At 43.5% G+C, this 20,229-nt stretch overlaps 1 protein-coding gene across 1 annotated transcript in view; it reads right to left on the reverse strand.

Annotated features, from left to right (window-relative positions):
- Positions 1 to 20,229, reverse strand: part of WNT3A (Wnt family member 3A) — an 87,967-nt gene that overhangs the window by 35,896 nt on the left and 31,842 nt on the right. Inside the window, exon 2 of the mRNA XM_009931356.2 lies at positions 2,483 to 2,724. Within this exon, the coding sequence (XP_009929658.1) occupies positions 2,483 to 2,724 (242 nt within the window). The remainder of the gene's footprint in view (positions 1 to 2,482; positions 2,725 to 20,229) is intronic.

Raw genomic sequence — 20,229 nt, forward strand, 5'->3', positions numbered from 1 at the left:
AAATCGTCCCAGCCTCCTTTCCCTCCCTGAGCCCGGCTACCGAAAGCCTGCAGTCTCAAGCAGGGACAGACCCTTCATGTTGACACTGTTGTGAGATAAGAGCGTTTGGCGGCTTGTGGGATCTGGGCTTCTTCGGTCAGTAAGGAGGTGAGGATCGCTTTCCTCGTGCACAGGGTGTAATTGCTACAGGACATGTGGAGCATCTAATCCGAGAGCATCTGGGAGTGCAATGTGCTCCATGTGTCCTTGAGGACATCCAGCCTTGTGACTAGGCAAAAGCATTGGATTATGTGGTTCACTTACTGCCCGTGCCCGGTGGATGCCTTTGGGCAAATCACTCTGGTATTTTGCCTATGGGAGAAGTATTCAGTTTTGCTTTGCTGGCCTAATTCAACTGCTATAGTCACCCAGGAGTGATGCACCCAGAACAGGTGTGTTAATTGCATGTAAAACATTGCAGTATGACACTTTCACAGAATCACAGAATCACAGAATGGTTGGGGTTGGAAGGGATCTCTGTGGGTCACCCAGTCCAAACCCCTGCAGGGTCACCTTCAGCAGGCTGCACAGGACTGTGTGCAGGTGGGTCTTGAATATCTCCAGAGAAGGAGAATCCACAACCTCCCTGGGCGGCCTGTTCCAGTGCTCTGTCACCCTCAGAGGGAAGAAGTTCTTCCTCAAGTTCAGGTGGAACTTCCTCTGCTTCAGTTTGATATGGGCTTGAGTGCACCACACTGCAGATCTTGCAGGGGCAGTTCTTTTGGAGTGATCTCTCACCACTAAACCTGACTAGTGACACCAGCATTAATAAGGTGCCTCAGCTCCTCATCTCTAACCTCCCCAGCTGAAACCACCCTTCCCCTGCTGGGTGCATGTAAAATGCCTGTTGTGGCTGGTGGAGGCCCTGCCACGATACACATCAAGGCTTTTCTCTCTCTTGGCTGTCCTTTTTTTTCAAAATTCACACAAGAGGAAAAGCCTAAGTCTGTTCCAAGTAACACAGCAGGGGAAAAATGAACAAAGCCCCAATTTCCAGATGGCAAGCACTGGAAGAACACGCCCCAAGGAGGCTGTAGATCAGCTACTTACGCCAGCCCAGGAGATTCACTGAAACTATCCCAGATGCTCCCTCGTCTCCTCATACATGTTAAAATGGTGCTATTCTGCTATACCAGACAAACTAATTCCAATTCTCAGACTGTCAGGAACCTGTAACTGTTTCTTTTTTACAAAACCAAGAAAGAAAGAAAGAACAAAGAAAATATCATTTCCAAGCCTCTTCTGCTGGCACTTTCCTAAGAGAAAGTAGCCATATTCCTGCGCACCTCTGCACAGGGTACCCAGATTTGCCGTCTGGGCAGGAATCAGATGTAAAGCGAGTCTGACTCTTGGATGAACCCCTTTGTGCTAAAGGGAAAGGCAGACCTTGATGCAGACTTACTGACACCAGCAGGTGCAGATTGGACTTTAAAAGGCATGCTGTGATGGCAAAGAAGGATAATACAGTTCTTCGAGGCTAAAATAGGCTCCTGCCAACTTGCAGAGGAAAAGGCCAGATACTCAGACTTAGCCAAGTGCTTAAATTCCACTACATTCAACAACTTAGGGCAAAACATTTCTAAGTGCTCCCACTTGTATCAATGGGTGCGAAGTCAGAAATAGTTGCCTGAATTAGCACCCTGTCTTAATTTGTCACTTTCATAACCGATGAAAGCAGAATCATTAACTGGTGGTGATTTCCTCAGGCCTCTGATCTTCATTATATCGCATTATGGTATCAAAACTGATAGTATATGATAAGTCCAGCCCCTAGGAACCATTCTGCAACAGCCCATCATTTCCCCTCTGCAATCATCAAGAGAGCTGAAAATGTGGCGTGAAATGCCATGGGGTCAGAAAAGGAGCCAGACTTCCAGATTGACTGCTGAAAACACAATAATCCTTTGCGTTCCTTCCAAGGAACATAGGATCATAGGAGAATTCATGTTGAAAGATACCCTGGGAGGTCTCTGGTCCAACCTCCTGCTCCAAGCAGGGTCAGAGATGACCCCACTCTCTGCTGAATGGGGTACTTCCAGTTCTTTGGGTCACCTATACAGTCCCAGTAGAGGTTTAGGGTAGAAATAGTGGTTACCTGTGACTGGATGTTGGCTGTACAATGGAGGTGGTGGGTAACCACCGTCCTTACATTGGAGAGGCACAAATGTACTTGCTAACCCTGTGACAAGGCTTAATTATCTTCTTGTCTCTACAAAAGACCTTCTGTGTCAGGTTAGAACTGCTTGGATGATGTCCTGGGCCAATAAAATTTTCCCTGCCTGTGTTACATCTCTCTTTTACCAAGCTCAAGTCCTGTCTCCAGCAGCCCATTTTACACGGCACTTTATCGCAAGCAAATGAGTTTGCAGTAGGTTTCCTCAAGATCTCTGCTGCTGCTCCACCATGGATGTTGCTATTGCTAAACCCGTAGCACTGCACTCACCTTTATCTAGCACAGGTCCGAAGATGGCTAAGCTGTCATTGACAGTCGTGCAGTTCCACCTTCTGCCTCGAAACTGGTGTTGGCACTCCTGGATCCCAATCTTCACCCCTTCTGCTACACTGGGCATGATCTCCACATAGTTCCGACAGAAGCGAAGCTGCTTAGGTACCAGCCCTGGGATGCTACCGCAGAGGATGGGCTGAGTCCCAAGGGAAGAATATTGGTGACCAATTGCCAAGGACCTGTGAAAAAACCCAAGGAAAAAGAGACGCTGTCAGGCAGACTTTCACCTTTGTACTTGGTTCACAAGCACAGGGACAGAAAATCAATGTCTTCAGTTTCTCTGCACTGCCCTCCCCGGAAAACATCCTTTCCACTGTCATCCCTCCCCAAAACAACATCATGGTTCTCCTGAAGTTCTCTACAGGCCCAGCAAGGCAAACAACTCTGCCTTTAATACCTTCCTTCCCTTTTCCTCATCCTTTCAAAGCCTTAATCCATTGTTGTTCCTCTTCTTCCCAAAGATGCTCAGCTCATAGCGCTAGTGTTCTTTGCAACTAGAAGATCAAACCCATGTTTTTTTTCTTTGAAAGCCAAGCAGACCTGAACAAGAGCAGGTAGGTTTTCTAGGAAATTTTGGCAGCTGAGGAAGACCAGGAGTTAGACAGTCAAAAGCGCTTTCAGAGCTACATAAAGCAATAAGACCAACAGTAGAACACACATGCTCCAAGTCTTTGGAAGGGGAACCCCAAAAACTGACAGCCATCATACAATTCAGCAGTGTGCCTCACATATTTGAATCTTACCATGAAATGTCTGTGCACTAAAACCGACCTTAAAGAGTCAAGCTGTTTGGACCTTGCGAACTTAAAAACCCAGCTCTGAGCTAAGTGATGCAGGAGTGCTGCATAAATTCACTGCCATAAGCAGTTAAATTTCCTGTGCTGTAGAGGAAAGAGGATGGAAATGTAGCCCTGCTAAAACAGAAACAACTTGGGTAAAACCTCTCCTACGGCTTAACATGTGTCTAATACCAATGCTATTCACCTGTGTGGACAATGATACTCCTGTTACTAGAAACATTCATGCATAGGTGCATGCAAGTCGAGAGCCATGCCTGGCATGCTGTTAACAGACCTGAAAGTACAGGCTAGAAAGGATTTTCTACTGTTTAGAAGAGCATTTCCACACCTGCTTAATTCAAGCATGTACTTTACAAAGTACTGGGCCTTTCTCATCAGGTTAAAGTGTTTTAAAAATAAAATGTAAGAATGGCTGGCGGTGTCCTCCTGGATGTTAGTTTACCACATATTCACTTTACTTTCACACCGGTTTCAATTTGGGAATTTTCACAAATTTTCAGCTTTGCCATGCTGTCACAAGGCTATGGAGCTTTTACCATCAATCTGTGAATTATTTTGTTAAAGCGGGGAGAGTGAAATAGAAAAAAAACCCAACAAAACATGAGTGCAAATCCTGTGCTCAGCCAAATGGAAGTCTACTGAAAGGAGTGTCCGTGAACCATTATGTTGGTTGAAGCCTTACAGACAAACAAGTCAGCTATGCAGAGATCAGCAGATATCTAGCTAATTAGGTAGATTTTAAAATTGTTTTTACTGGTGCTTCTAATAATAACCTTGATTACTAAAACTGAAGGGATTTTTAGAATATAATTTCCTTTTCTTCTAATTAAATCTCTTGATTGACTTTTCTGCTCAGAATTAATGACAAACAGAAACCTGCCTGGGCAGCATGTATTTCTGTTTACATTCGTTTTTGCTATGCGGTTTTCATTTGGGAACAGCCTGGTGAGTTTGAATTATCAACAGGGCAGTCAGGGAATATGCCTTCACTCTCTTTTGCTCTGAGTAAAAAAAAAAAAGTACAAAAATTCTATCACTGCTGGAGTTCACAACAAAATTAGCTTGACTTTAGTACTTCTCCAGGCTAGGATAAAAAATGTTTTAGTGTCTGTCCTTTTTAGGGGAAAAGGGTCCTTGCAGCCAGTTAACTCCCTTCCTGGTGGGTACTTGGTCAAGAGGGGACAGAAGTGAAAAGGAAATGAACATTTAGGTGGTCAGATAGCACATCTCAGTGACTTTGCTAACTTTGCGTAGACTAGGCTTTACAAATCAGTTCTTGCCAGGCAAGTGAGACATAGGGACACCCATTTCTGGATCCCGAATGCTCTAGGTAGGAGTCTAGAACCAAGATATTGGTTCACCCAAGAATGTGCCCTCCAGTAAATCTACTTTAGGTGGACAAAATAGGAGATGCCTGGGAAAGCAAAGCATTTTCAGCTGATTTCCTAAACTTAGATGCCTCTTTCTAACTCAGCTGCACTTCTGGGAGAAGATTAATCTCGCTTAACATCAGAGGACAATTCATGCTACCCCAGGAAGGGAGGACGTGACAAATAACATGAACTTCAGAAGTGTCTCTGTCCATCGCATTAAAAGAGGGAGGAAGGCAGCTCACATTGACCTGGAACTGTGTTCATCTTGCCTACCTTCTGATGTCTGCAACATGGACATCTCCAGCTGATCTACTCACCCCAGCCTGCTTTTGTAATCAGTCAGTGGAGAGAAACAGGCACTTCTAGGGCACGATTCATCCGCCCCACTTAGACGTCTGCTTTGGGAGGAGGTGAATCATGGCCTTGCCTCCATTGACTGTAGTGGCTAGACTGTCAAGACAGCTTGGGTGACTGACTGGGATGTGTCTACACTGTAGAAGTCTCCAGATGAATCATTCCATAACACCTAGCAGTTGGGATGGTGAAGTTCCTTGAAAAAGTCCCACCCAGGAAAGCTAAGTGCTGAGCTGAAACCCATGCAAAAGCTTAGCTGTAGGAAGGAGGCAAGTTTCTGCAGGAGCGTCCAGGAGCCCACAGGAGAAGACCAAGCAGAGGACCCAGTGAACTTGTTTTCCCTATCTAAATGGCTTGATGTGGGTTTTCTTGAGCTTTATATTAATTCCGGGAACAACTAGTGGCAGAAAAGCACCTGTGAATTGGAGCCAGTGCCAAGCCAAAGGGTGTTTTCACTTTGGCTGCGCTGTGTACATTTTTGTTTCATTGTTAAGTTATATGCAAACCACTGGATCACAGTATCTGGACTAAAGACACCTTCTAAAACACTGTTTCAGGCTTCAGAGGACTTGTTGAGTGTATTGCCCCTGTAGTCTTGTTGGGAATGTGGAATCTTAAGGTGCCATATCTCCAAATCTCAACCTACTCAACCCCCAGAGGACTGGGAGCTAGGAGGCATTCATGGGCACTAACTTTAGGCTCTGGAGCTAGGAGATCCTTATATCTGCAAACAATGTGTAGAGATAGATGTCTTCAGTGAAGCCTCCAGAGAATCATAGAATCATAAAATGGTTTGAGCTGGAAGTGACCTTAAACATTGCCTGGTTCCAGACCCCCTGGCATGGGCAGGGACACCTTCCACTGGACCAGGTTGCTCAAAGCCCCGTCCAACCTGGCCTTGAACACTTCCAGGGAAGCAGTATCAACAACTTCTCTGGGCAATCTCTTCCAGTGCCTCATCACCTGCATAGTAAAGAACTTACTTCTTGTATCTAACATAAATCTGCCCTCTTTCAGTTTAAAGCCGTTACCCGTTGACTTATGACTCCATGCCCTTGTAAAAAGTCCCTCTCCAGCTTTCTTGCCAGCCCCTTCAGGTACTGGAAGGCTGACATAGTTGCTGTCACTCATCTTTCAGAGACTAGTTCAGTCACTCACTATACAATGACTCCAGGGTGGCTACTTGCAGTGTCTAAAATTAACTTTGGTGGAAACATCTGTAGAGCTTGTTCACACATCAACTAGAGTCACCTGCATCCTTCCCACAGCTTTCAAAAGTCCCCCATCCAGTTCCCACCAAAGACAAAGTATCCACTGAAACAGAATCAACCTGCTGTAGTCTCCATCTCTCATGTCGTGAAGCCAGGAGGGCTTTCTTGAGCTATTTCAGTAGGACCTGGGTGAAGCTTTAGGATTCCAATCTCATAAACTTTAATTTATGTGAACCGCCAAACTTCTGCCTGTCTCTATGGGTTTTGGTAGTTACTACAGTGGTAGAATGAAAACACCACTCACAGGAAGGCGACTTTATAGGTCAGTTCCCTCAACTATACATTTCCGTTGCTGGGAAGATCATCTAAGATTACCAAAAAAAAAAAAAAGTAGAAATAGTTTTAATTGCTTTTCACACTGCTCCCTTCTCAATACAGCAGGGAAACAGTCACACCTTGCTTTGATCTATGTTACAATCTGGAAAGTTTAATCTGCAAAAGGCAATCTCCAGCAAGAGTCTTGTTCTCAAGGCGTCATCAGGCACTGAGACCATGTAATGCAAATTTGGAGTTTCATGGAGGAGTGTGTAGTCACTTGACTTTCAGCTGAAGATACCAGGTGGAATCTTGAAACATCTCTCCATGAACAGTGCCTCTGCTGCTAAACATAGCTAAACACAGTCCTCTTCCTAGCTCACTTGCAGTCTCTGGAGTGTGATAACACCTATCAGAGCACCCGCTTTTGGTCTTTGCTTCCAGTTTCCAGCTGCAAACACTTTCTCCCCCTCTCTAAAGTCAAGTTATGTTTAGGACAACCAAGTTCTTTCAGCTTCCTGCCAATTTTATTGATCAGGAGATATGAACCTTATGAACACTCCAGCCCTCCCCTTCCCCCGAAAAACCAACAACAATCCAACAACCAAAACATCTAGATAACATCAGGAAAATCTATAAGGATCAGAATCTCATTTCAGTATTACTCAATCCTCTAGTAGTTCTCACTGTTTCCAATGAATAAACCTGTCTTTTGCATTTTCCACTGTCCTGCAGTCTGCTTCTAAACTGTCTTCTGCACGTGGGTGATTTTGAAAATGTAATGTCAAGAAATGTGCCAAGCGTCATCTATTGTGGTCTAACCAGGCACCATCTTCACATTTCTTAAGCACCAACACTTCCTGCATGCATTGACACCAACCTCTTCTTCTTCACTGGGGAATTCTTGAAGCACTCAAGTTTACAAAAACACTCATCCCCAGAACAGGTACAGCTCAAGTTTAAACCAAGGGGAAGGGTCAAAGAGCTGTTCCTTTCAAACCAATTAGCTTTTTCTTCCCATTAGCTCAGAAGGAGCCATGAAAACACTACTCTGTATGTCCACAGCCAAAGTTCCTGGCTTATCTTTAAGCCTTGCATGCCCTGAAGTGTTTAATTCAACCTTCAGTGAGAATTTTTCTTTGCCAACACACCTAGAGAGCTCTTCATTTCCCTTATCTCAATCTATCTGCTCCTTCAGCAGAGCCGTTGTAAATAAGTACCTGGCCACCTTCTTAATAATTTACACATACCCTCCCTCTTGGAATGGACACCCCAGACAGTTTATGAGGAAGAAATATGCAGGAAATATATGCTCATAGCTTTTTCAGAAAAAGAGGAGGCTTCAGTTCTGGATGACCTTGCTGTACAGCACCACTCTACTGACTTTTCAAGGTCCCTGCCTTCTCAGTATGGCTGTCAAAAGTCCTTGACACATCAGTACCAGCATGTAGAGGCGTATACTTGCTTCTTCCTGTATTGTTATTCTTGAACTGTGTAGCAGCTCCATTTTGCTATTCAGCTTGGAGAGGCCTTTTGCTGGCTCCAAGTGCAGCTCAGAACTTCCTCGGCGGATGTCCTACTGGTGTCCCCGACACAGGTAAAGTAACTGCATTTATTGATGTTGTACAACAAGAGTGTAACTTGTCTAATGACCTGGAGTAAGACCCAGAGAGCACTGAAGCTCCCACTGAATATTGAGAACTGAGTAATAGCAGTGACTTTGCTCCCTTTACATTACACAGATGCAAGGTAGGAGCCGGTCCTGCTGCAGAAGTTAAGTCAAAGGATGTCCATCTGCGTATAATAGAGGGGACCTTCTTTTGTTTGCAGATACCCTAGGTTTTCTTCCACGCTGCTCTCTTTGCATGGGGTTCCCTAACAGGAGGATGTCACACTTCCCCCAAATCCTTTCTCTTAATCTGTTCAGATCTCCAGAGGTTCACCTCATTGTTTTTTCCTGTCTCAGTCATTTTCTCTGCCTCTTGATGGTGCCCCATCTAGCTCTTTGAAGATGAATCTCAGCCACTCTAGGAAGACAGGCACAAGTTGTGCAGAGCTGCCTATCTAAAAAAGATACACGCTCGGAACACAGCCTTGTTAATGTGACACTAAAATATGGAAATGAAGCTCGTGGCTGGAGAAGTCTTCATAGGTCCTGTCAGGCTATAAGGAAAACCCAGCAAGGGTTGTCTCACATCTCCTTGTACTAGGCCAGACTGGCTCACAGGGAAGCTGCTTGCAAGTGATGAGTGGGCAGCCCTTACTCCATCCTACAGCATCAGAATTAGGCCCTCTCTGGTGTCCTACCCATGATCTTCCATGGGCTGCGAAGGTTGAGCAGCATGAACTTCATGCATTTGAGGATGCCTGAAAACACATTTTGGGAGAACTGAGCTACTACAAGGCTGTGAAGTTTCAAAAAAATGGAGACTGCTGTGAATGGCCAATGGCACTTGAATGTTCAAGAGACTCATGGGATAGGATCTGTAAGTCAGCCTTGATTCAGTTCCCACAAACCCTCACCACACAGGGCTGGCGTACATGACTGAAGAGCTATGGTGTCCACCTAACACAGATAACTGGAAGCTCGAAAGGATACTCCAGAACATCTCAACCAGAGCTAGGAATCAGGCCTAGGAGGTGTAATTGAGTGTACCGTGTCTTCTTTTACACTCCTATAGCATACACCAGTTCCTAGTCTCCCTGAAACTCTTCTGTAGAGTTGAACAACCAGCCCAGAGGCCAGGTGGGTGGACAGGCAGAAAAATTAATAGGTCTACATTCATTTAATGCCATCCTTTTTCATAGAAAAACACCAATATTCTTGCATATGTTGTGATTATTTTTCTGTTTTCCTAAGAAAATAAAAGTAAAACTTTGAGAAATTTTAGAATGGAAAGAAAGGAAATGGAACTTGCCAAACCCCATCATTTTAAATGGAAAAGGAAATCATTCTGCTAACTAATATTCCTCCTGGATGGAAGTGATTTTCTTCCATGACATTAAAACTATCCCAAACCCAAACAATTACAAAATGTGGACAATAATGAAATTTTTAGTTAATGTTTTAGCTGAAAATTTCAAAACCACTGTAAGATAGATCAGCAAAGCAATAGGTTTAGATCTGGAAAACATGAAAGAAGTTACTGATTATCATAACAATATTTTTCGAGTTTGAGGGTTTTTTCTTTGCTTGTGTATTGCCCAGTAATAATCAAATCTAGACCTAAGCAGTCTAACACTACTTACAGAAGTGACATATTTTAATTCAGAAATCATGAGTGTCTGTAACATTGATTGCAATGGGTTGTTCAACTTTTGGTCTCTGAGCTTCTGGCCGTCGACAGACTATTCCTAAGAGGTTCACAAAAAGATCTAAGAAATCTAAGCCTGTTATTAGACAGATCAAATTCGCTGTGCAGGTATCTGTCCTTCCTGATTTTTTTTCTTCCGGTCTGGGAAAAAAAAAGACTGAAACCTGCTGGATTAGCTATTCTTTCCACTTCTCTTGTTAGATCTTTGTTCTTTCATCCTAGTAGAGCACAAGAGCTATATTCAAATTCTTTTTCTCTTCTAGCCCAGAAAGTATGTACATAATTTTGTGGCTTAGTCCAATCCTGCAAACTTGCAGGCATGGAGGTAACTTTTCTCCCGTGAGTAATTCCCTCACCCTTGCCCTGCATTAATAAAAATGAGGGTGATGATGATGCAGCATTGTATTTCTCTAGAACCTTTCATCAGAGGATCTCTAAGCGTGGGACTCAGCTCACCCAACTTTGACCATTTAAAAGTTAGGCATCTCGGCCAAGTTAGCTGTCTACTAGAGTCCATGGAGCAAGATCAGCATCTCCAGAGGGCAATTCAGCCCATCCTAAGATAGGTGCCTCAGATAGGTGGGCTGAATCACTTGACATGCCTAGGAGGCGGCACTAGCTGTGGAAAAGTGATGAGCATAAACTAGACACCTTGTTTTTAGCAAGCTGAAGGTAGGGACCAGGAATCTCACCATTTTCTGCTGAATCTCAGAAATCCCTGGAGGGCTGGTGAGAGGACAGCAAGGAAAGTCTTTGCTGAGGGATAGATGACAGCTATCTCTAACCTGGACCATGGCAGCTTATTTGTAAAACCCAATAGTAGTTTGGGTCTGGATTTGGAAAATAACATACTCAGTGGCAACTTCAAGTGGATGGTAAGAAAGTGGAGTGTAATTATCTGACTGAGGTTTGGCCCGGACAGCGAATTCCCACAGGAACTAAGGCACACCACAACACTCCGCACCTTCCACTCCAAGTGCAAGAGATGTTTCTTTGACTTTGTCTTCCCTTAGGATCTACAGAACAGAATAGAAGAGGACAGAATATGAGTATTAACAACCCAGTTCCTTGCAAAAAGTCTCAGGAACTCTTTAATTACCTTAGGCAATTAACTCCTCTGTTCTACATGTCATATGAAAAACAACCCATCCAGTAGAATAATGGCCCCTCTAACTGTGTTTTTAAGCCTGGCTCTAAGACTCAGTGAACCTCCATACCACATGCTACATCTCAGGCCTCTCCCTGGAGGTCTCCCAGCTGAGATCTGCCTCCATCCAGCTCCGTTTATCTTATAAGATTTGCCAGGATCGCGGCGCAGGGTATTAGAGATGTATAAGCCTTAACATTTTAATCTGCCACCTACACTGCAGTTTATGAGAGCTGTAAATCTCGTGGTTATAATGAACTCATCTAATGATATTGCTGATGGATAAATTTACCTGGGATGAGGAACAACAGTTACTTGCAAATGAAAGAAGAGTAATTTAAAGTTTCGTGTAAACACCTTTGCTGCCTTACTTCTGACTTCTCCCAGCCTAACCCCTATCAGGGTTTCATGACAAATGGAAAGTATGTATAGATGTGTGCTTGTGATGCAATGACTGGCTGGCCTGCAAGAGAACCTGCCTCTTTCTGCCCAGCATAATGCTTATATATCTTAGGCAATAGAATCAAGTTTTAGACGAAAATAAATTTTTCTGGGTCAGGTGTGCTAAATAAGTGGAACGGAGGGAAGAGAGAAGGCAATGTATTAGGCAATGAAAAATGCCTCCTGTATTTAAAGGTATTGAGACTCCTACTATGAATTTCAATAGTAATTAGGAGTGTGGCTAGTCTTAACCCTCCTAGTTCCCCCCCACCCCCAAAGCATCCCAACTTGAAGCTTTTTTAAATGATCAACAATATAAATTACATATTGTGGCTTCAAACCCCTCATTAAGGCTCATCCCCCTGAATTGAGGTCTGTTCTGGGCTATGTCAGTGCTAAATACCTTGGAGGACTGGGCTCAAAGACCTCAGATCCTTCTGAAGATTGGATTTGACTTCTAAATTGCTTAAGTGCTTAAATGCTTGGGGGAATTTTATCCTGAAAGTCCTTAGTGAAGAAGCCAATTTTGAAATAAGAACTATGGATGGAAAGAATTGTCGTTGCGGTATTTAGGTAATCCTGTAAGAACAACACAATTTTTACTGTCCACTGTTCTAATACACTGAGTTACTTTTAGTTCTCGCTCGTTCCTCCAAGGATGAATTTTGAATATGCATTTGGTCACAGCAAACACACACATACCCTCACTCAGTTGTACACACACATACACACACGTCTGCGAGTTCCTTCTTCGGCTTTCACTGAGTCATCAGGCTCACCAAATGTGTGAACTCACGCTATAATGTTCTCCCAGAAAAATAACAAATTGATTTCATTTTTACAGGCTACAGCATGCTATATAATTGGAGACACTGCCTTGTCAACTCAGACCGGTCTGACCCGACCAGAGACATTGCTTACAGCTGTTTACAGAGCCATAAAGTTTCCTTCTCTTTGTTTTTCCTTCCTTTTTCACTCTCTCTCCCCTTTTTTGTCTTTTGCCTTCTCCCTCTAATGAATCCTACAGCTATTTTTTGTTCTGGTCATAAAATACTGTTAAGGAAAATGCAGGATGTCTGGATTTAGGAAAGCACTTCAGTCTATGCTTCAAGCTAATACTATAATCAGTGGGATTTTAGCACACACTTAAAACTGGGCATGTGTTTCGGGAATTTTATTGCGCCAAGACAGTCAGTAAGGAACTTTCTGTTACACTTGCATATGCTTTTTTTTAAATTATCGATACCAGATTAGCGGTTTTGATTGAGCAATCTCAGGGACTGCTTCCTTTTTAGACCCAGAGCACAGCTCCAGTTGCACCAGGAATTTTGCCATTTCATCTTGTCACTGTGTCCAAACCCTGATCATTTGAGGAAGAGCAAACTCCTACACTAGTTTACCTACTCTACTGAAACTGTCAGGACTAGGCACATTTTTTTTTTACATGAATGTGTTTCCCATAAAAAATACATATAGATAAAAAAAACTCACCCTGAAATCTTCTGAGTATTTTTCACATATCGAATCAGTTTGCTATATTTACCAAGCCCTCAGAATAAGTTTAATTTTTCTGACCATTGTAAAAATACAATTTTATGGGGGGTTGTTTTGCATACAATTTTACTTTGTGTAAAAATCTTTTATGTTTATTTTAAAATACTCAGAACCCCAAAACTTAAGTGAAATATTTTGATATCTGTGGAAAAAGAATTTCCAATCAAATGCATGATTTTCCAACCATGAAAACATGCTTCCATTTTGAACTACTGGACTGAAAAGAAAAGATCCCAAACCAAAAAGAGCTTTTTGTCTAGTTGCGCTGTCCATCAAAATCTCATTTAACTACTTTGCAATAAATTATGGTTGTGCTTCCTTTCTTATCGTTCATTCATTACAGAATCTCCTCCTTCTTTGGTCTGAAATATCATGAGACTCATCTCATTGAACCCCTCTGAAAGGCTCAAGGACTTATCAACACTAAATCAACTGTTCCAAAGTCACTACATAGGTACGAATATGTCTCACACCGCCTTTGAGGACCATTCCTGTACACAGGATGGACTTAGGGCTAAGGAGAATATTTACATGGGTCTGGGTCCAAACAAATATGCAAAAGAGATATGAAAATCTGTCAGGGGAGAAAAAAATTTTCTCCAAACATACATGGAAGCTTTTCAGCTTTATATTTTTCTTTTTACAAAAAAATGGAAAGGAGCAGAGGGTAGAGACCTGCTTAACATCTCCTTCCCTCTATTTTGGAAAGGCTGCAGCAAAAGGTGACCTGTTGTTAGACAACAGAGAGTCCATACGGTGGAAGGCCATGAGGAACACGCCAACCTAACAGGAAGTAAACTCTTATTTAGAGTTCAACTCTAGCAAGACTGCCATGAAGCTCAGACTTTTTTTGCTGCTTACGAAACTATTTTTTAAAATGAAATGGCAATTTCTGCTGCAATAGAACAACTGATTTTTTTTTTTTTTTGCAAAGAAACTACTTTGCATGGGAAAAAATCCTCATGGCTCCTTGACATGTTTCAGCTAGATCTCAGTAAAATTAAGGAGGTACAGACTGATGAGTCGCTCAAAGGTACAGGAAAAATGCCAGTGTACGTCCTGGCATTTGTATACACTTCGAGAGAGAAAAAAATTCTCTCTCAAACATCATCTCTCACAACAGAAAGAATAACAACAGCAATAAACTTGAGTCAGAGAAAGAAGAGGAAGACTTCATTCACTTTACAGCACTGACTTTTACCTTTGTTTGTAGATATCTCCTGTCTGCTGAAATGGCTGTACTGGGTCTTCTGCAGCTCAAAATTTATTCTGATGTGAATAGAACAGGCAGGGATGTTTCAGCCATAAAGCAGCTTAATTTTTTTGGGCTGCTAAGCAAATCATCCCCACTTCCTACATCTATGTCAATGTGTTATAGTCTGTTTTTGAGATGGGAAGCCCGATATGACTGTAATATGAATCTATGCACAACCAGCTTGCTTTTCTTATCCATCTTCTGTGGACTCTTAAGCAACAGGCCACCCACTACAAGGGTCTCCAGATCTCTTGGTCAAAAAGAGGTGATTTGGGTGAAAATCCAGTCTTCCAGTCTTTTGAGTAACCAAGCAACAGACCTGGTGTGATTTCCTGCAACACAGCTGGAGAACTGCGGCACCATGAGTACATCACCAGACCATGCAGAGAAGGACCAAGCTTTCTTCTGCAGACTATTCTCCCTAAACTTGCTGGAGTCTGGTGTTTGCACACCGGGAACCATGGCTCAAAGAGCTGCTTCTCCAACTGACTCAGCAGACGCGGTGCCTTGTTGTTCCTCAGAAAAACATAACGGTGCTCCAGCCTAGTAACTTCTCAGGGTGATTGGTGATTCAGTGCCTGGCTGAAAAAAGGCTGGCAGTGGTCAGGCTGATGAATGGGGAAGAGACTCTGGTGAGAGAGGAAGCAGGTAGGAGGGGCAGGATTTGGAGGAAACAAAGCGGGTAGGGAGTTGTCCATGGAGCAGGAGAAACTGACCCAAATCTCTGACTTGGAGGCTGAAAGAAGATGCTGAGAGAAGAGCAGTAACCATAGCAGTGGGCTTGTTTTCCCTGGCTGGTGAGGGTCAATGACCCCCCAATTCTTGGGGCAAGGAACCTCCCACCGAAGGACTCTCAGAGGGGGGCAGCAGCCAAGAGCCACACTGCAGACCTCTGTGCGCAGTATCGGAGCCTTAATGATTTCTTTCTGAAAGTGGCTGGGGAATTGCAGACAGGCTGCCAGATAGTGATCAGCACACAGAGGGGTGATCACTATTAGGCAAAGATACCAGCTTTGACATGCAGCAAGGGAAGCAGCCAAGAATTTGGGAAAGCAATCCCAGCTTTCTGCTGCACATTCCTCTGCCAAGATACCTCCTGTGTTTACTTTAGAAACCAGAGATGGGCCCTCCTCTTCATAATAATAATAATAATAAAAAAGCTTCAAGGTCACTCGGCTTAGCAGATGGATTCCTTCCAGCTTGGATTTCTCCTCCTTTACCTGCAGAACTGATGTATCTGGGGGATTATGCAATGTTAATAACTAGGTTTCACAGGAGATCTGAACAGTGACAATGCGAGGCTGTGGGAAGGAAGCTCCTTTGGAGAAAATCAAATCAACCCACGGATCTCATGTGGAACCTGTGGACTTTGCTCGGGGCTAAGGAGCCTCAGTAGCCACAGGGACCCTGCAGCCCTCTGCAGCAGAAGCTCACTGCTTGCCATCGAGGTGCTCTTGTTCATGCAGCAGCAGTAGCTCTGTCTCACCAAAAAGCTGCAGGAGCTATGACCTTGATTTCATGGCTTTCACATGCTCATAGATCCTAAATACCTAGTGGTGCCTATAGTAGCAGGGACAGAGACAGATGGTCTGCAGGAATACTCCCTTGTATTTCTTTTCTATTAGTACTGAATCGGAACCTGAAGCTCTGGTTGCGATTGTGCTGAAATCCTCAAAAGCCTAAATCCCCCAAAGCTTTTTGTGTGTGTTTGCAATTTTCTTCCATGATGCACGGGTAGTACTCAGAACACTGAACTTGCACCTTTATTGGGTTTAACCTGGTAAGGTTTTATTTTCTACTTTAAAAAACCAAAATGCTTTGTTGCAGTGAAAGTAGCTTATTTTCCACATTGAAACAACTTCTACCATTATAAATTTTTGCTATAGTCCTACATGCATTAAAACACTAAAAAGTAGAAATCTAAGGGAAATATTTTGACTGGCCAGAAATATTTTACTGAACAAATCACTCCGAATTTTAGCAACTTTTTTTAAATTAAGAAATAGAGATTTTCAACTGTCCATATTGCATGGAAAAGAGAAAGTTTAGTTTTCAAGGGTTTTTACGGGAACAACACATTAAGTGGTATACAGATGTTACAACTACTACCTTATAAGGCCCTGCACAACTCTAGGCTTTACTACAATGCTCATTTAATTAATTAATGGAACTCAGTTTCACATATTATCATCAAGGCTCGGAGTTTAGCAGGAATAAGAAGGGATCAGCTATTTTACACAAAGCAGGAACACCTGGATATTTGACAGCATGAAGATGCCAGGGTTTTAAAGGTTTCTAAGCGTTTCATCTATAGGACATTAGCCCATTTATTATCAACCACAAGGGCAAAGAGGAAACTTTCTTTGGAAGGAGAAGTCTATTCCTTAACTGCAAGGCTGAAAATTGCAATGGAAGCAAAACCATGCATACAAGAACATGTTTACCCTTGATGCCACCATCAGATGTGTTCTGCCTTCTGTTCCCTTCCCTTCCTGTGGGTACCCACGCAGAGACACACCTATTGACACATCCCTGTCTGTGGAGGCATGATTTAAAATTTCTCTGCTCTAGTGCACCCAAGCATTGACCAGAAACGTGAAGTGCCCTCAAAGAACTCTTTCTCACATCTTATTTCTGTTAATATTGATTAATAATATTTGGAAATCAGAAGCTCAGAACTAAGTGGGTCAAATTTTCAAAACCTGGGGAAGTTGCTGAAGACATGGGAGGGTCAGTTTGGTTGACTGTACACAGGCATCTCACACCCTGCCAGCTACGCTTGGGGATCCTACCTGGCTCACAGCTGCCAACCCAAAAAGGCACAGGTCTTATTCTACCTGTGTGGTAGATGCTGGCCTCACTTGGGTGTCTTGTGTACCACTGGGAATCTGAGGCAGAACTGGGTGCCTTGACGTGGCCCACTCAGCTGGGTGGGATTCAGCTCACCACCCTGTAGAAGGCTACAGCATCGACCTGAGCTAGCCATCCTAAGTTTCCCATGTGTCCAATGATAAAAAAAGAGCACAATTATGACACAAGTAGTTTGGGGTAGCTAAGATAGCTGTTTCAAGATGAAGCCATGTGCTGGAATTCACTGGCTATAAAAGAGTTATACCTTCAGTGTGAATTACTGACACTGTAGGTGTTCAGTGAAATAAATCCCACCTTGATCGCTGGATCATGTGGTCAGGTGATGAACAGGAGGTTTATATTCAGCTGTACCAAACCCTTTGGCCAAACAAAGACCTGGTTCTGGAAGAGCTCCAGAGAGACTTGCTGACAGGAGAAGGAAGATTGCAGGGGTAGGAAATATACAGGAACAGAGACCCAAATCCAGTGATTTCCACTCTAGTCAAAGCCAGGACAGCGGGACTCTCACTGGGACACAAAATTCTGAACTAAAGATTCAGCACCGTTGCCTTCGTGTGCCTCCTTGTGAGACAGCTTTCCTCAGCTGGGACAGTTCAACTAGTGAGAGGCAATCACAAAAGTCTAGGAATTCTGCCTAAATTCTCTTCAACAGCATTATAATCTTATTGATTCATCTACGTATATACTTTCCAAGCTAGGCCACCCATTAGCTCATCTTCTCTGTACCACCAGCCATTGCTGAATCACCTCCTTGAGAAAGGTACCCAGTCTTGATCCAAAGATATCCAGAGATGGGGAAGCTACCAGTTCCCCTGGGGACGTGTCAACCACCTTCGGTGGTAAGAGCTACTAGCGCTGCTGAAACCAACCACTTGTGACAGTCGTGGCAATCATAGACCACGGTGCACAGAATTCTGTGAAAGCAAGATGGCTTTCCAGATATGGGCCTTGCAAGTGCTAATTTTTAATCCACTGAAATCAGTGAGGTCTGAATCTTGCTTGGAATAGGAAGCAAGAAGGGGAAGAAAGTCAGTCCCCCATAATTTTTAATCTAGTTGTGGTTTGCTTCCTTAAAAATAATAATGAGAGGCTTCACTCACTCCCTGCAAGAGATCATTTATTTCTTCTGCTGAATATGAGTTTGCAAGAAAATATGCTGGATCTCTCCTGGAAGTGCTTCTGCTGGGTATTGGCTTTAATGAGGGTGATCTCACCAACTGAAGAGGGAGTTGGTGGTGGGGAGGAGGGGAAGGTTTGTGCTGTTTAAGGAGGCTCATGTGGGAAGACAGGGAACTTATCTCCCCTCCACCCCATGCTGCTTTCCCCTCAGCTCCCCATCATGCTAACCTCCTTTTACCTGCTGAGCAGCAAGCTGCTGCTGCTGCTGGTGTTATTGACACATATTTCAAACAAGCCCGTGCAAGGGACTCGAGACACATTACATTGCACATGGTGCCCCGGGCCACAGATTCGCCTCCTTACACCGACAGCACGTTTTGCTTCATAAAGAATGTGCAGGCCTTCACCTCGAGCTATTTATCTGGTGTGCTCAGAAGAAATAAGAGAAAAGGAGAAAGCCCTACATGCCCATGATGGCTGTTAACCCTGTACTACATACCCCAGAAGTGGCCAAATGTTGACCTCTCTCTCATGAGGTCTAGGCCACCCTCTGCTGATGAACCTGGACAGATGCCTGCAGTCCATTCCTCATCTTTCTGTGCACCTGTGTTTAGGAAAATAGCTTCTTGCACCTCTTTGTAACTTCACCAAACCATTCGTACAGCTCCTAGCACATGCTCCATCATGGACCACAGACAGAGTTTCCAGACTCTAGTGACATCCCACACTGGAGGAGGAAGACTGTCTGCTGAATAAAAGTTGCTGATACACACCTCTTTCCAGGATCGGGATAATCTTCCCTTGCTGTTAGCAACATTTTTTTTTCTGCTTTCTTTAAATCTTTCCATCATTGTTATTATAATGATAATAACAATAATTATTACTATTATGCCTTGAACTTGAGTCTAAGATTAGGGCTCCCATTGTGTTAAGAGCTTGATGGAAAAATGTCAAGGAGCCGATTCTGGCTGTAGAAAGCTTATTCTCTGCATTCAGTCAGGACATGAAGAGGTGAACGAAACAGAGAAAAGGGGCCAGGAATGAGGTAGGATGAGAGGCAGCAGTAAGTAGAAAATGAAGAGAAGTTAGCAGAATAGCAGGAGTCAGCACTGGTGCCTTGCCTAAGCAAACCTCACTCCTTGTCTGTGTCCACACATGTCAAATCTCGGCAGGGAGAAGGGGAAATCTCCCTTGAATTTCCCAGCTGCAGAAATGTGGATTTTTTTGACATAGCAGTGGGAGAGCATTTAGCAGCTGCACACAGGTCTGATCGCTGCCGTTGTCTCTTCACTGATAGAGCTCTGCTCTAAGTATGTCAAATGCCCAGAATAAAACCCTCCTAGGTGACACAATCAGTGTGGAGAGCTTTCCACCACAAAACCCCTACATTACTGTTACCGTGTGAAAAACATCTGCAGTCATGTCCCTTTTGGGGGCTGGAAAGCTGCCAGGGATCTGGGGTAAGGATTTGCTAAATTCATGCCATACTAATAATTCTTCATTTCACCCAACCTTTTTTTTCTGTCTCTTTAGATTAGATTTGAAGCGCTTCAGGGCAGGGACTGTCTCCTGCTATGTGTGCATACAGTGCTTAGGACAAGGAGCCTTTCCACTTCCTTGAAACTGGCAACTGCAAATGTATTGCAATTAATAAATAGTTGGAAGGATCTTGAAAGGTGAGGTGTGAAATGAAAACAGAGTGACTGAGAGGGGCTGGCAGGGGTCTAAAAATTTTTAAAAGCTTTTTTTTTTTCGGTAAATGGTAAAAAAAATCATGCATTTCTTGACTGTACACAGGAAAAAGGAATTAATACTTCTCCTCGGACTGTGACACAGGAGCACTGAACTACAGTCTAGGTCAGGGAGGGTAACAGAAAAATCTGTTCAGGTGGAGTGGCATGATAAACGTAGGTAAAGTGCTCTTACAAAA

This window comes from Opisthocomus hoazin, chromosome 4 (genome assembly GCF_030867145.1).
Source record: "Opisthocomus hoazin isolate bOpiHoa1 chromosome 4, bOpiHoa1.hap1, whole genome shotgun sequence".
In the NCBI taxonomy this organism is placed as follows: Eukaryota; Metazoa; Chordata; class Aves; order Opisthocomiformes; family Opisthocomidae; genus Opisthocomus; species Opisthocomus hoazin.